Genomic DNA, 16,431 nt, shown 5'->3' with positions numbered 1-16,431 from the left:
GAGCTTTAATCATAACTTCTCTCGTGTAAATCTTTTATAAATGGTGCACAAGTTTTAATAACACAATAAGCAGGAACCTGGGCTAGCGTTGCAATGGAGACAAGACCGCCTACATACTATTATAGACTAAAGCTTTTGGAGCTTGGAGTTTGTCCTCATGAATTCACAGAGTTCAATAAACATGGATGCAACAAGAGATAAACAGCACACTATGAGGGGCCGTATAAGACATTATTTACCAACGGGTTTGGAAAAGCCGGTTTGCTGCGTGACGGAGAGAACAGCGCATGGAGTGAATTTACACTCCATTTTCGGCTTCTAAGGAAACCGTAAAAGCGGAATTTTGCTTTGAAAAACTCACAGCCTCCGTGTGAGCTGGAGACATCTTCTCCTGCTGATTGAGCTGCGGGGCCGATGGCAGTCTGAAGGCTCCCACACGTAACAACGCACCCGCCCCTCATACACAAAACGTACAGTAGTCCGATTGCTTTGCACAGAAACGATTTGCTCCATCCACCGGCGCAATGGGGATGAAGTGTTCCTCCTTGAAGCCGCCCTGGCCAGAGGTGTCGGAGTAGATAGGAAGGGGAGACAAGGAGCGCGCGGGGCGGGAGCGGAGCGCAGAGGCGTCCGCGGAGTGCAGAGGCTTCTGAATTCTGACGCACGCGCCGCACTGAGGCGCGCGTATCACGCTGAGGCGCGTGCTTTTCAGTCGCCGCTGCTGTATTTTACCGGTGTGTTTTTTAACCAGCCCTGTTACTCCCATAACGCTGCCGCGACACAAGCGGAAGGAGAGCTGTACCCGTTCACCCCTCCATGCACTGCTGATACTTGCTCATTCTTAAACACGTACAACAGAATGGCGAGCCGGGCATTGGCCCCGCCTTTAGCCCCTAAGACTCATGGGAAATGTGGAATCGCGGATGTAAATTTCCTCATCATAACTGAGGGATGTAATGTTGATTATATGGTTACTGTTTGTAATTTTATTTATGATACCTAGATTGTCAATAAGTTAAAAAAAATGAAATAAAAACACCATAACTGAGGAACTTGTGAACAGAATATAGGTCCATGCTGTTTGACAGATGTCGATACACTCAAATACGTGACCCATAGTCAAAACTGGCACCACCCACAATGTGCTAATGAATTTCACTCACTCTGGGATACTGGCCGTGATCTGTCAGGACGACAATATCGCCTAACACATGCGCGGCTTGTACTCTGACGCGGCTTGTGTATGTATAAAACTAATTAAACACGTGAAAATGGGTGGGTGCGGCTTGTAATCGGGTGCGCTTTGTAGTCCGGAATTTACGGTATATGAGCTGAATCAGAACAATGAAGTGAAGAATTTAACCACTTCTGATTGGTAAGACTGATGACGTATGATTAAGCCTTCAAGAATGATTGGTGGAGACAGTTAAAGGGGCGGGACTTTTCCGAAAACAGCCAAAACTGCGGCTAAATCGCGGTACCGTCATTCTTATCAAAATGTCTTTAATAGAATCAAATAAACACAAAGAAAAAAGTATTTTCTGATCTTTCATATTCCTAACTACTCAGTGTTTTATCAGGGCTTGTCTAAATGAACACAGAGCGGATATCCTGGAGATGGTAAATGTTTTTAGATCAGTGAATGGGTAATTTCCCACGGCACACCTGACCGTCTCTGGTTAAAAAAACACTGCATTTGTAGACACTTGAGCTAAAGCTCCAGTGCTAAAGGCTTAACTGAGGTGAAGCATTAAGTCAAGAAATGTGTGATGTCACAGATACAAACTATGGTCCACATGAAACACTTTAGTCTTAACTTTCCTTTACACCTTTTGGACGATTAAATCCTAAAATGTAGTGAAAACCCTCAGAAAAGGCAGCAAAACACAATATGTGCATCATCTGCGTAGGTGGGGAGTTTTAGGCCCCCTTTCTTCCTTAGAAATTCATTTCTGCAAATAGAATCAGGGTTCAATGGTCAGATTCAGCCATAATAATAAGAAACCATAACAGCCAAAGTGAGCATCAGTCAATGTTCACATACTTTTAGACACTGCAGTTTTTGTGTTTACAGTTGTCCTTCGTGTGCTATGAGGGGCCGTATAAGACATTATTTATTCTGAACCATTCACATTCATACATTCTTGCTCTCACAGTCATATATACTCTCTTTCGCATACATATATTCTCTTACGCATCCATATATTCTCTCTCTCACATTCATACATTCTTGCTCTCACAGTCATATATACTCTCTTTCGCATACATATATTCTCTTACGCATCCATATATTCTCTCTCTCACATTCATACATTCTTGCTCTCACAGTCATATATACTCTCTTTCGCATACATATATTCTCACTTGCACATCCATATATTCTCTCTCTCGCATGCATATATATTCTCTTACGCATTCATATATTCTCACTTGCACATCCATATATTCTCTCTCTCGCATGCATATATATTACTTTACACATACATACATTCTCACTCTCATTGTCACTCTTAAAAAACAATGTATGTATGTGAAAGACAAGTATATATGAACGTGTGAGGAAGAGTTTATATGTGTGTGTGAGAGAGGAGTATGCATGAAACGGAAGTTACTTTGCATGAAAAGGAAGGCACTTTGAATGAAAAGGAAGGCACTTTGAATGAAACGGAAGGCAGATGATTTCTCGTGCTCTGATTGGACGAGAGGCCGCCACCTCCCATTTTGAACAGACGCTAACACGAACCAATAAGAAGGCCATCGGAACCTTAAGAAATATTTTATCTTCACCTCAAGTGGTCACAAATCTGTCTGCATCTCTAGAGACACAAAGGAATGTCTCAAATACCAATAATGGTAATAGAAGTGCCACCGAAACAGAAAATCCGTATCCACCTTATTCCTAGCCCCCATGAGCCTTTGCGTGAATTATGGGCGACACTTCCTGTAGACGCTGGAACACGCATTTACATTAAAACAAATTCCTCTTGTTTTCGATCCATAACTACATATAAATGTGGGAAAACCAGCTGTCATTTCTTAAAAAAGGCAACGGTGAGGTGGAGATGAAATATTTGTTAAGGTTCCGATGGCTGCAGGACCCCCGTGGCTACTTCTTGCCGGTTCGTTTTTTAAAAAAAATAAACTTTATTAACAATATCTTGCACATACAAAATACCAAACACAAAACTCCACTGTGTGCAAAATACAATCTTCACGTTCGCCATGAGAATGAACAAAAAAACATAATGATAACCATGTAAAACAGGTTATGCAAAAAGAAAACAAAAATAATAAGGCAAAGGAATCTGTTAAAGTTTCAGGAGAGACCATGTTTCAACTGTTCTGACAGCTTTTTTGTTAGTGGAAGATTTAATACTGTTCACATACAAAACCATTTCTTTCTGAAAAACATAAAACACGGTTTTTTTGTTGGCATATTTACACTTGTGTATAAAGTATTTAGCCATAATTATAAGTAAATTAACTACATATATTTTTTCTGCATTAAGTCTTTCTTGTGTAAAATATCCAAAAATAATATGCTCGTAAAATAATCTATAATCTTCACATAGATGAGTTCTTATAAAATGTATCACATCTTTCCAAAATAGTTGAGTGAAAGAGCAAAAGCAAAAAAGATGAGGCACAGTTTCTGGTGAGGAATGACAGAATGAACAGTTTATGTCCAGATCTTTTTTAAACTTAGTAAAGAAATGTTTCACTGGATAAAATTTGTGAAGAATTTTGAAAGAAATTTCTCTGATTTTATTGGTGATGAAATACTTTTGTGGCAGGGTCCAAACCTTTTCCCACTGAATTCTACATCCAAAGCTGTTCCAGTATGAGATAACATACGGTTTTGTGGCAATCTCATTTTGAAACAGAGAACGGATACTTTGATTATTCCTGCTAGCTGAAAAACATACCTTTCCACAACACAAGTCTGTTAATTTGGGATTTCTTGCTTGTTCATGTTAGCGTCTGCACTGTAATCCCTAGCGAGTTGACTGAACTTAAAAATTATTTTGTAACAGATTACGCAACAGTTAAGTTATATTATTAAAACTTTTAAGTTAACATTTATTAAAATTCATATTGTCAGTTGGCTTACATTTGTATTATTTCATATAAAAATATTAAGATTCCTCAACTTATAAAAGAGAGATTATTTACTTAAAGTTTTTAATATTTTCCAACTAAAAAACGCTTTAACTAACTATATTTTTATATTACTCAACTCATAAAATATGTAAAATTCACTCAAATGCTTTATAAATTCTTTAACTCATTAAATGTGTAGCATTGAAAATATTTAAAATTCTTCAGCTTAAAATGTATTCTAAACAGAGATATTGATACTGCCCCACTACATTTTAAAGGCTAACATTGATAAAAACCAACAAACGTGAAGGCCACACAATAGTGATTGCTTAATACACTTTTTTTAATTGCTCTTTAAAAAAAAGCACAAATATCAAGAGGATGAAGAAACAATAAGTGCAATAAAACTGCATTATAAGAGTGCCACACAACATATTGACAAAAAGAGTTGGTTTTGTATTTTACGGCAGAAAAAGCAAATGATCACAACAAAACACATTAGTTACATAACACTTAAACCAACAAATAGTCCATTCTGGAAGACTCACTCAACGAAACATTCTTCAGCGTCAATAAATGTCCTTTCAGTGGTTTGCTGTCCTCAAGGCTCAAGACAGCATTCTGAATAAATATGAAGGCAAGTTCAAGTTTTTTGGGGTGCTGTAGGTCCAGAGCATAGATGTCCCCGAAGAGTTAGAAGAGATTAGTCAGCCAGATCTGTGGGACCACTGACGGCAGCATCCGGAGCGTCACCACGACAACTGAGAAGATACCCACAGCAGTGTCTGTGAGGTCTGGTATTCTGGAAAATACAAAACAAAAAACACAGATGAGTTCAGACCCTCAAAGATATTCATCACACTAATGTCCAAAACTGACATTCCTGCCATCTGTCAATAGGAATCTTTTCATGCTAACATTCTGTTAGCTTTTAATCAACTGGCTATGATGTTTTAAGGACCAACTCCAATTAAAATTGTGTTTTTAAAAAGTTCTTTAGCATTTTTCTGAAGGAGGACATTTATAAAATAATTTAAGACTAAAGCTTCATTTTTCTTTATTCAAATAATGATGGATCAGGAGCAGAAAAGGTAAACGAAACTCCACTCCTTCCAATCAGGAGTCCCTGATGTTCGCCTTTCATCTTCCGTCTCAGTTTTAAAACCATTTAAAAATATCACTCAGTTTACAAACTACAAACAATTGCCCTATTTATTATGTCACTCAATAAAATCTCAATCAATATTAAAGGATTAGTGAAAACCATTGACAGGGAGTCGTGTGCACTTACTGTACAGGTCTTGAAGAAGTTGGAGGCATCTTCATGCAGATAAACAGGAAGTGCAAGGAGGACAAGTGCCCGTCTCATGTTCACGTCACGCTGGTCCTAAAAGAATAAAAAGAAATATCCATTACCTTTGAAGCAAATGCAGAGCAAACACTTCCAATATTTACTTAAGGAACTTTAAGAAATAATAAAATGATACCTTTTCTAGATGTCTATTTCTAGTAAGAGGACAATACAGTGTTTATGTCATGATCCACTTCAGGTCAAAGACCCAAAGTCATTTGAAGGCAAGTTACACCGTGGCTTCTTACAGCTGTTTACAAATGATTTGTTATCCGTTTTTGAATTATGCACATTAGAAATTCACCTGGAGGTCATAAATCCTAACCAAGCTGGCCAGTTCCTGTCTGTTTTGGTGGACTTAGTCTCAGAAAAGGGCAGCTTTAAGTTACACAAACATGTAAAAACTGCACAATTTCCTCTGACTGCATCTACTCTACATAAATCCATTTCAGATCTTGACAGATGAGTTTTCATGGTTTCAAATGATGGAATGGTGCTAATGCAACATCATTTTATTATTGTAATATACTGTCATAAAGACATGACAATATTCCAAAGTGTCTCCACATACATGGCAGTGGAAACACTTTGGAATATTGGCTATGTAGTACTGCAGTATTATATGTAGTACTGCATAATGCCAAAGTAACAGAACACAACTTGCACCTCCATTCCATTGTGCCACCTTCAGCCTGCAATCTAAATATGTTTAGTTAAATTGTAAATAATTTCAGCTCTATTTAGACCTTTGGCTAGTTAAAATGTGCATAAATGTTTCCATGCTGCCGTATAAATCTAATAATGGTAATAGTTCAGGATGAATGTATTAAATAAGTATAAAACTCACCCACTGACAGGTCTTTTCTGGTGAAATGGTGACTTTCTGGTGAACTTTCTGAAGTTCAGTATCTGAAAAAGTCCAAAAGAGATTTTTCAATGTTAAAAAATGTTTCAATTATATTCTGATCAAAAAACATTTATTGCACTACACAACCTATTGCATTTTTTGTTTTTTTAAAATAGCTCTAGACAAATAACTGAGACAAGTTACCTGGCTGGCCTTGGCGTCTACCTGGAGGTGAAACACTGAACACTCTGTAGTTCGGTACCTGAACACAACACGAGCACGTTGATTAATTTATTTTTACAAAAACCTTTTTTATAACGGAGATCAGTGATTTATAAAAGCTTAAAGCTGCATTCAAAACCCAATGCTTCCATGTAGCAACCAGGCTTAAAACTGTTGGCGGTAGCTCCTCCCACACAACCGTTAGAGGCTTTGAGTGACATTTTTGGACAAATGTCCAGCAGCAAACTTTAGCCACAGACAGAGGCCTCCAACGCGAATTTCACACGCGGATCATGTTTAGTGTGATTGCAGCATAACAGATCATTTCTACCTCTGAAAAAAAAAAAACCTCATCACTGTCGTAACTTACGGGCAGAAATGCATTTTGGGTTTGGCTCGCCATACGTCTGCTATGACAAACTAATCATGTATACATTTCCACATTAATCTCTAAAACAATCATAACACACATATGTTTAAACAACAGTAAACCACATTTACGGTAGTATAAGAGCATTTTTAAAGCATTCATTCATAAACCATGAACGATACTTACCAAATTAAATCAGGGCTGAAGACAAGACGGCACCATCAGCGATGAGGCGGATGAAAAAAAAACCCGAGGTTGGGGCGTCTTGAAGCGGGACGAAATCGCAACGCTTTGCAGAATAATAAAATGCTCGACTTTCAATTTCAAACGTCGCATACTCGCATTCGGCAAATCCAACATGGCCACCTGAGCTAACGTAGAGAAAACGAAACACCCTCCCACCAGTACGTGATGACGTCATAACGCTACTTCACGGATCTTAAAATTTTTGAGTGCCAGATACAAATAAGCTTTAAAATATTTAGCACTGTTAAGTTAAATTTGAAAAAATCTTGATAGAGCTTAATACTTTATAGTTGAATCAACTACAAAATGACATTTAAGTTGTGTAACCTTAATAGTTATGAGTCAGTACAAGTGATAGGGTTTAGAGTGTGTTCAAAATGGGAGGTGGCGGCCTCTCGTCCAATCAGAGCACGAGAAATCATCTGCCTTCCGTTTCATTCAAAGTGCCTTCCTTTTCATTCAAAGTGCCTTCCTTTTCATGCAAAGTAACTTCCGTTTCATGCATACTCCTCTCTCACACACACATATAAACTCTTCCTCACACGTTCATATATACTTGTCTTTCACATACATACATTGTTTTTTAAGAGTGACAATGAGAGTGAGAATGTATGTATGTGTAAAGTAATATATATGCATGCGAGAGAGAGAATATATGGATGTGCAAGTGAGAATATATGAATGCGTAAGAGAATATATGGCGTATACTTATATAGCGCCTTTCTTCCTACAAGGACAAAGCGCTTTACAGTCACAGACCCATTCACCCAGTCACACACACATTCACTCACACATTCACACACTGGTGGTCGCTCCGCTGCCAAACACAGGCGCCCGCCTACCACCATATATGCATGCGAGAGAGAGAATATATGGATGTGCAAGTGAGAATATATGTATGCGAAAGAGAGTATATATGACTGTGAGAGCAAGAATGTATGAATGTGAGAGAGAGAATATATGGATGCGTAAGAGAATATATGTATGCGAAAGAGAGTATATATGACTGTGAGAGCAAGAATGTATGAATGTGAGAGAGAGAATATATGGATGCGTAAGAGAATATATGTATGCGAAAGAGAGTATATATGACTGTGAGAGCAAGAATGTATGAATGTGAATGGTTCAGAATAAATAATGTCTTATACGGCCCCTCATAGCACACGAAGGACAACTGTAAACACAAAAACTGCAGTGTCTAAAAGTATGTGAACATTGACTGATGCTCACTTTGGCTGTTATGGTTTCTTATTATTATGGCTGAATCTGACCATTGAACCCTGATTCTATTTGCAGAAATGAATTTCTAAGGAAGAAAGGGGGCCTAAAACTCCCCACCTACGCAGATGATGCACATATTGTGTTTTGCTGCCTTTTCTGAGGGTTTTCACTACATTTTAGGATTTAATCGTCCAAAAGGTGTAAAGGAAAGTTAAGACTAAAGTGTTTCATGTGGACCATAGTTTGTATCTGTGACATCACACATTTCTTGACTTAATGCTTCACCTCAGTTAAGCCTTTAGCACTGGAGCTTTAGCTCAAGTGTCTACAAATGCAGTGTTTTTTTAACCAGAGATGGTCAGGTGTGCCGTGGGAAATTACCCATTCACTGATCTAAAAACATTTACCATCTCCAGGATATCCGCTCTGTGTTCATTTAGACAAGCCCTGATAAAACACTGAGTAGTTAGGAATATGAAAGATCAGAAAATACTTTTTTCTTTGTGTTTATTTGATTCTATTAAAGACATTTTGATAAGAATGACGGTACCGCGATTTAGCCGCAGTTTTGGCTGTTTTCGGAAAAGTCCCGCCCCTTTAACTGTCTCCACCAATCATTCTTGAAGGCTTAATCATACGTCATCAGTCTTACCAATCAGAAGTGGTTAAATTCTTCACTTCATTGTTCTGATTCAGCTCATATACCGTAAATTCCGGACTACAAAGCGCACCCGATTACAAGCCGCACCCACCCATTTTCACGTGTTTAATTAGTTTTATACATACACAAGCCGCGTCAGAGTACAAGCCGCGCATGTGTTAGGCGATATTGTCGTCCTGACAGATCACGGCCAGTATCCCAGAGTGAGTGAAATTCATTAGCACATTGTGGGTGGTGCCAGTTTTGACTATGGGTCACGTATTTGAGTGTATCGACATCTGTCAAACAGCATGGACCTATATTCTGTTCACAAGTTCCTCAGTTATGGTGTTTTTATTTCATTTTTTTTAACTTATTGACAATCTAGGTATCATAAATAAAATTACAAACAGTAACCATATAATCAACATTACATCCCTCAGTTATGATGAGGAAATTTACATCCGCGATTCCACATTTCCCATGAGTCTTAGGGGCTAAAGGCGGGGCCAATGCCCGGCTCGCCATTCTGTTGTACGTGTTTAAGAATGAGCAAGTATCAGCAGTGCATGGAGGGGTGAACGGGTACAGCTCTCCTTCCGCTTGTGTCGCGGCAGCGTTATGGGAGTAACAGGGCTGGTTGAAAAACACACCGGTAAAATACAGCAGCGGCGACTGAAAAGCACGCGCCTCAGCGTGATACGCGCGCCTCAGTGCGGCGCGTGCGTCAGAATTCAGAAGCCTCTGCACTCCGCGGACGCCTCTGCGCTCCGCTCCCGCCCCGCGCGCTCCTTGTCTCCCCTTCCTATCTACTCCGACACCTCTGGCCAGGGCGGCTTCAAGGAGGAACACTTCATCCCCATTGCGCCGGTGGATGGAGCAAATCGTTTCTGTGCAAAGCAATCGGACTACTGTACGTTTTGTGTATGAGGGGCGGGTGCGTTGTTACGTGTGGGAGCCTTCAGACTGCCATCGGCCCCGCAGCTCAATCAGCAGGAGAAGATGTCTCCAGCTCACACGGAGGCTGTGAGTTTTTCAAAGCAAAATTCCGCTTTTACGGTTTCCTTAGAAGCCGAAAATGGAGTGTAAATTCACTCCATGCGCTGTTCTCTCCGTCACGCAGCAAACCGGCTTTTCCAAACCCGTTGGTGACGGTGGACTTTTTTACGCTGCTTTTAACGATTGCCTTTAACTTGAAAGCTTCATCATATTGTAGCGGCGATCTGGTGCACGTTGGGTCTAATGGCACCAAAGGATTCTGGGATGCGGCCGGGCATGCGTGTTTCATTTTGTTGAACCATGACTGAAGTGTCTAAGACCTGAAGTCAAGTCCATGCTGTTTGGCTGCTTAGAGGTGTGTTGAATAAAAATGCCTCGTGCTTGGTGTTAGATAGAGAATTCAAACTATTCACTGAGTTTGAAAGTACGTGCATGGCGGCCGCTAATTAAATCCATAAATTAGCCGCGTCACTGAATAAGCCGCAGGGCTGTAAGCGCAGGAAAAAAGTAGCGGCTTGTAGTCCGGAAATTACGGTAGTCTCTGTTCCAACAAAACATAACAGCTAAAGCTCGTCTTTAGTGGTGTAGCTTTTCGCAGGATCCGATGTCAGACCGTGGAACAAGTGAACAAAACAATGAAGCTCAGAGAAGCGAGTCTGTTTGCGATCTGCAGCATTTTCCCGCTACATCTCCCATGATGAGTAGGGTTAAAGTGACAGTGTCTCAGCGTACAATGAGTCTTCCTTGTTAAACATCTTGAAACCACAACGAATACACTAAATCTTCTTGATGAAATCAGAGGTCAACAGTTTAGTTCTCCTTCAAGGTTTGTGTTTATTAACAGCCAAACTTCCCAGACTTTGTTCCAAGTCATCTTTCTAAGTGAAACACTTTTCTAAAAAGTTCTGGATTATTTTATATGTTAAATTTAAGAAGTAATAATAACACTTAAGAAACAGGATTAAGGTGAAGTGGCCAACAGACACAATTAAACTAAATTGAAACAATTTAATCATCTAAAAGGAAATAAAACAATTTTGTTAAAGTTTTCAGAGACTTCATGTTTAATTAAGACAAAAGAAAAACTAAAACTTCAACATGTTAACTTTTTGTGTAGCTACAGAAAACATAAATATAATGTTAGTCTTTTTGTGTAAAATTTATCAAACATATTGTGATCATATAATTGTTCAAAACTTACAGTTGTTTTTGCACTAACATTGAAAAAAATATATAAAAAAATAAATCACTATTTAGAAAGACTACTTTGTTTTTTGTGAGGTTACATAAAATTGCATGTTAATAAACTGAAGGGAAAAACAACTAACAGGGTAAAAAGTCAAATAATTTGGTTGCAAATTATTACTGAAAACTAACTTAACTTTTATTACAAATTTTAGAAAAAAAACAGCTGCAACTTCCAACTTTTTCTGCCACAATTATCACAAAAATGCATTTGACATTGTGGAGGGACTGTACATCAATACAGACTATTGAGCTTCTCCTTTTTTAATTTTTGGATGCTGGTGTGCAGCAGGATTTTTGTCAAGGAAAAAGTCTGCCTTGGCTCAAAAAAGGTTGAAAAAAACACTGCACTAACGTAACTCTTTAACCGTTTTGGCGATTAGCGTAATTCCAGGGTAATCGGCAATGGATAAAAGCTCCTTTGCTCTTATATGCAACACTTTACAGCAGTAAAGCGTTTTAAATCAGCTTATTATCTCGCGTGGGGGGGGGGGGGGGGGGGGGGGGGGGCTTTGTGCCATTATGCAACACTTTGCTTTTAGTCATGTGCTGTTTCAACAGAATCAGCTGATTCATGCTGATCAAGTCAAAGAGTTATTTTGGTGTTGCTGGCAACATCTAAGGTGTTTAAAGTCCCCCTCAGATGAAAACCAAGTATTTTGAGTTTGTGACATGTACATGTGGCATCTTTCTAATGAAAGAGAACAAATGTAATAAAAATCATTTCATTTTTGCATTTCTAAGTATTTCTCCTTTGAAATCGTTGTCAATCAAACTTTTACAAAGACGCTCGGTTTGATTGAATGAGCCGTTGCGATGTCACAACCGCACATGCGAATTGCACAGGGTCCCTGATCTGGCCCGTCCAGCGTGCACATCAGCTCAGGTCCAGGAGAAGAGAAGATGGCGCATTGCCCGCATGTATTTTAAATGTGTCCAAGGCTGGATTTTGTTGTTGGACCCATGTATTTAAATTTAAACTTAAAGTTAAAGTCCCAAATGTGTTCTCCGCATTTGTGTTCTCTCTCTGACAGAGTTTGAAGGCTTGTTGTCCCACATTAACCAGGGTAAAAATAATAACTTTAAAAACAGGGAACCTTTTTTTATTATTAGCTCGATGAAAATAAGAACAATAACAAAGTTCTGGAGGCCCGTGCAGGGTGGTGCCCCATCCTGCAACGGGTTTCTCGCCAGCTCGCCTCCCTGGAGCCAGAACAGTGATAGGGATCGTTTCAGCTCCATTAGCCCTGTGACAGACTGTCCAGGATGCACCCACAATTTAGTTCAGACGGGTACTAAATTGCGCCGCTGAAATTGCACCGCTGCCAGACTTTCCCACTGAATCGCGTCTGTACCATTGAATTAACATTAAAGCTGGCCACCTCTACCACGCGAATCACGTTTGGTGAGTTTGGTACTTAACCCTAACCTGTAATCCTAAACCTAACCATTCCTCTGGGTCTGTGGGGACAAGAAAAAAGTTCAGCAATGGCCGCACATACTTGGAAAATTGTGTGTGAGTAGTCACTTCCTTTATGGCATTTCATTTTATTTGCTGTCAAAATGAACAATCTAAATGATCTACAGTCGGTGCTGTTTGCTGGTGCAATGTAACTTATTTTATAATGTAGTTCAAAACCTTTTTCAAAGTTCTTATCAAAGTTCTGTTATGTGTGCAATGTTATTAAACAGTAGGGTCTGGTAGACACATCATTCCTCACATTGCTTAAAAAATGTCAATTTGGAGCCAAAAATATCCCACTTTTCACCTTTTCTTTATCACTTAAGAGAAACTTTTGGGAATAGAGACAGTCTGTGTCGTTTGAGTATTAGGTTTAAAAAAAATTAAATCAAATAAAACAGGTCCAAATGGCTCTTTAAGTGGTAAAGGTCGCTGTCCCCCTGGTCTACCAGGTTATCATTTTTTGAGTGAGTGAAACCTTTTGCTTCCTCCATTCTGCAGTGCAGAAACACACCAGGTGAGAGAGATCCTCGGCTGGGCTTGGCCATTTACTGTCTCATTTATGGTCCGCGCCACCAACAGTGGCAGTGGCTTAAAGCCCAGGAGACGATTACTGGGTGGTGGGGGTGCAGCAGAGCTTATTTTGTTTTGTTTTGTGAGTGCACACACACACTCGCATGTGTGTGAACACAACATGCTTTTCTTTGAGAGAGACAGACACATGCAGCATGTCATACCTACGACTGCATATACTGCACATACTACTGTGTATATTTGATGGGCTGCTTGATAAAGCAGAAATTTGGGCTCTGATAAAAGAAAAGTACCTTATTTCTGGTGTGAAGTTGCACTTTCTACCCAGGTAGTGGCAGAAATTGTGCCTTTTTTAACCTGCCTCCATTGGCCTTTTGAGGGACTGACTTCTGCCAACTCAGAGACTATTTGGGGGCTTGGGTAATTGAGTAAATGGGTAAATGGCTCTTACAGGCCAACCTCTGTTTTGGTGTATACGACTATGCCTTAATTAGAGAAAATTAGTGAGTGAACCAAACATTTCTTTCAAAAAGGGCAGTGAGTGAGATGGGGGGGTGGACTGGGTGGAGATGTAGACATAACTGTGGTCTCTAAATGTATTTGCAGAAGATGTGAGTAAGGGGGAGAAGATAGACAAAGAAAAAAATCCCTAGAACAGAACCTTGGGGCATGCCAAAGGTAACAGGAAGCCATTAAGAGTGTAAAGCTTTTAACTTAAAATGTAAAAAGAAAAAAGAAAAAGAAAATCTGATATGTTTTTTATATAAATGGGGAGAAATTAGACATTTCTTTTCATATATGGAGTGTATGGTGTCACCGCCGGTAAAGTACTCACACCAGCACGGGCCGAACCGCGTTGTTCATGTTCCCATATGCCGCTCGGCCCAGCAACTCCCGGAAACAGTTCTCAGCCAGTACAGCGGGGTTCTCCTCGCCATCCTGCCCCGTCCCAGAAGGCGTGCTAGGGTGTCCCGTCCTGTCAGAGACAAACCAACATCAAGTTCGTGTTTGGGCACCTTCACAGTCTGTGAGAAAACACCAAGTGAGCATGAGCAGAAATCATCTCAGTGAACAGAAAAGGAATCTCAAAAAAAATTACAATCTGAAGAGAAAAAAATTTAAAAAATGCCCTTCAGGATATGAGAAAAAGAGTGATGATGGCAAAGAAGAGCCACTGAAGAATGGAGAAGCATCAGAGCACAGGATTAAAAGAATCAATCAGAGCAGCGAACAAAGGGAAAAATCAAAAGCAAATATCGACCAGCCTGAGTCAGACAGGTGGGAGTGTGTTTCTATACCTGTAGGACCGACTGCTGCAGACAGACTAAATTGCTGAGGGTTTTCATCTACTCTGATGCGAGCTTATAGACAAAAGTACACTACTGTATATTATCAAACCTATTTGCTCACCCAACCAAATGATCAGAATCAGGTGTCCTAATCATTGATCTGGCCAAAGGGGTACAAAAATCAAGCACTCAGGCATGCAGACTGTTTCTCCAAACATTTGTGAAAGAATGGGCTCCTCTCAGGAGCTCAGTAAATTCCAGTGTGGAACTGTCATAGGATGTCACCTGTGCAACAAATCCAGTGGCAAAATTTCCTTGCTCCTAAACAGGGCTGCATGATATGAGGAAAACTTTTGATTTGCGATATTAGTAATCACCACTGCAATGGCAATATAACTTGCGATACTTGAACAAATAGTAAAACATCTAAATACATCAATTCCAATTCACTGCAACAGTTTAATTTCAATTAAAGCCAACATGACTTAAATTACACTCCAAATGACCCCCGTTTATATAGGAGGCGGGCATCAAAGATCAAAGAACATAGGTTACCATGCATTGCAATTTTCACCAACTTTTGCAGTTTGATTCTAGTGCTGAAATCTTAATTCATGCTTTTATCACATCTAGATTAGATTACTGTAATGCCCTCCTTTCTGGTGTAAAGAAAACCACTCTTAATCATGTGCAGCTAGTTCAGAACGCTGCATGCTCTTTAACGAGAACCAGGAAGAGGGAGCACATTACACCAATCTTAACATCTCTCCACTGGCTCCCTGTCAGCTTTAAGATTCATTTTAAGATTTTTTAATAGTTTATAAGAGTGTTCATGGTTTTGGTTTTTCTTTTATATCAGAGTTGCTTTTAGCTTATAAACCTTCCAGAGCCCTTAGGTCCTCAGGTGCGGGCATGCTGATGGTCAGAACAAAAATCCACGGCGAGGCCTCATTTAGAAACTACAGGTACCATCTATGGAACAGCCTGCCAGAGGATGTGAGGGCCTCATCCACTGTTGACGCATCTATTTAATTGAGCTGTTAATTAGATCTAGGTGTTTTGGGCATTTTTTTCACTTTTTATGCATACACTTATTTTAATTTAATTTTAATTTTGTGTAGGACCATACCAAGTCCTTCTAACCACACCAACAGCTGTAAAGATAGCTGAATGCCGCTGCTGGATAGTGAGTTGCAGCGTGCACTAGAGGCCTAAAGGAGGTTGTGTTGGTAAAATCTGCCTACAAAGGGGGTTTGGCCTTTTAGTGGCAGTTTGTCTGAATCTTCAGTGAAGAAACCAACAGAACTCGACATCCATTAGAACTTGGGTCCTCAAAGTGACTCTGCAACCGAGCAGCATGGAAGGCCCACTGCTGGGGACCTCAGCAGGTGTGTGCGGAGCTGCACTGTGACTATAGCATGTCTGTTTGTTGCCCTAACCTTCCTAGCCATGAGGAAACCAGGAGAAGGCGGTTCCAACCTAGCCCACTGGTCATGGGATCTGTATGAAAAAACAACTCACCTCAACATTGCCACCCAAAATCATTCCTAAAGTACCAATCTCCGGTGGCAACTAATGAACAGAACTGCTTCAAACAGCAATATTACTAGCTGTTATGTGTGCACTTTCATGCTTTATGCTTCACACAACACAGGTCTCCGCCCAGGCAACATCACCAAAAGACAACTAGATTGCCTGTATGAACTTAGCACACACCCTGGCTACAACCAAACTAACGGGAGCACATTCAACTCCTAGAGCAAAAGGAACTACTCAGAGCATTTTTGGGTTCCTCCCAATAACACCCATGGACCGTTTGACCCAATGAGAGACTTGTTGCCACTACGACAAGACCCCATCAAGCTCCCGGAGGTGATATTTTTGGTGAGCATGAAGCCCGACAC

General features: G+C 40.0%; 1 protein-coding gene and 1 long non-coding RNA gene across 12 annotated transcripts in view; both read right to left on the bottom strand.

The window, feature by feature from the left end:
* Positions 1-16,431, bottom strand: part of efr3a (EFR3 homolog A (S. cerevisiae)) — a 113,544-nt gene that overhangs the window by 32,999 nt on the left and 64,114 nt on the right. For all 11 annotated transcript variants that reach the window (XM_023965572.2, XM_078934422.1, XM_078934424.1 and 8 more), the window contains one exon: positions 14,074-14,214. In XM_023965572.2, coding sequence (XP_023821340.1) covers positions 14,074-14,214 — 141 coding nt within the window. The remainder of the gene's footprint in view (positions 1-14,073; positions 14,215-16,431) is intronic.
* On the bottom strand, positions 4,424-7,269 carry LOC144986684 (uncharacterized). The gene is made up of 5 exons (XR_013650532.1): positions 7,078-7,269; positions 6,504-6,561; positions 6,300-6,361; positions 5,393-5,488; positions 4,424-4,903 (listed from the first exon to the last, which is right to left on the bottom strand). It is a non-coding gene; the product is annotated as an uncharacterized LOC144986684 (long non-coding RNA).

This window comes from Oryzias latipes, chromosome 17 (genome assembly GCF_053564925.1).
Source record: "Oryzias latipes strain Hd-rR chromosome 17, Olatipes_Hd-rR_3.1".
NCBI lineage: Eukaryota > Metazoa > Chordata > Actinopteri > Beloniformes > Adrianichthyidae > Oryzias > Oryzias latipes.
This window is presented reverse-complemented; position numbering and strand designations above follow the sequence as displayed.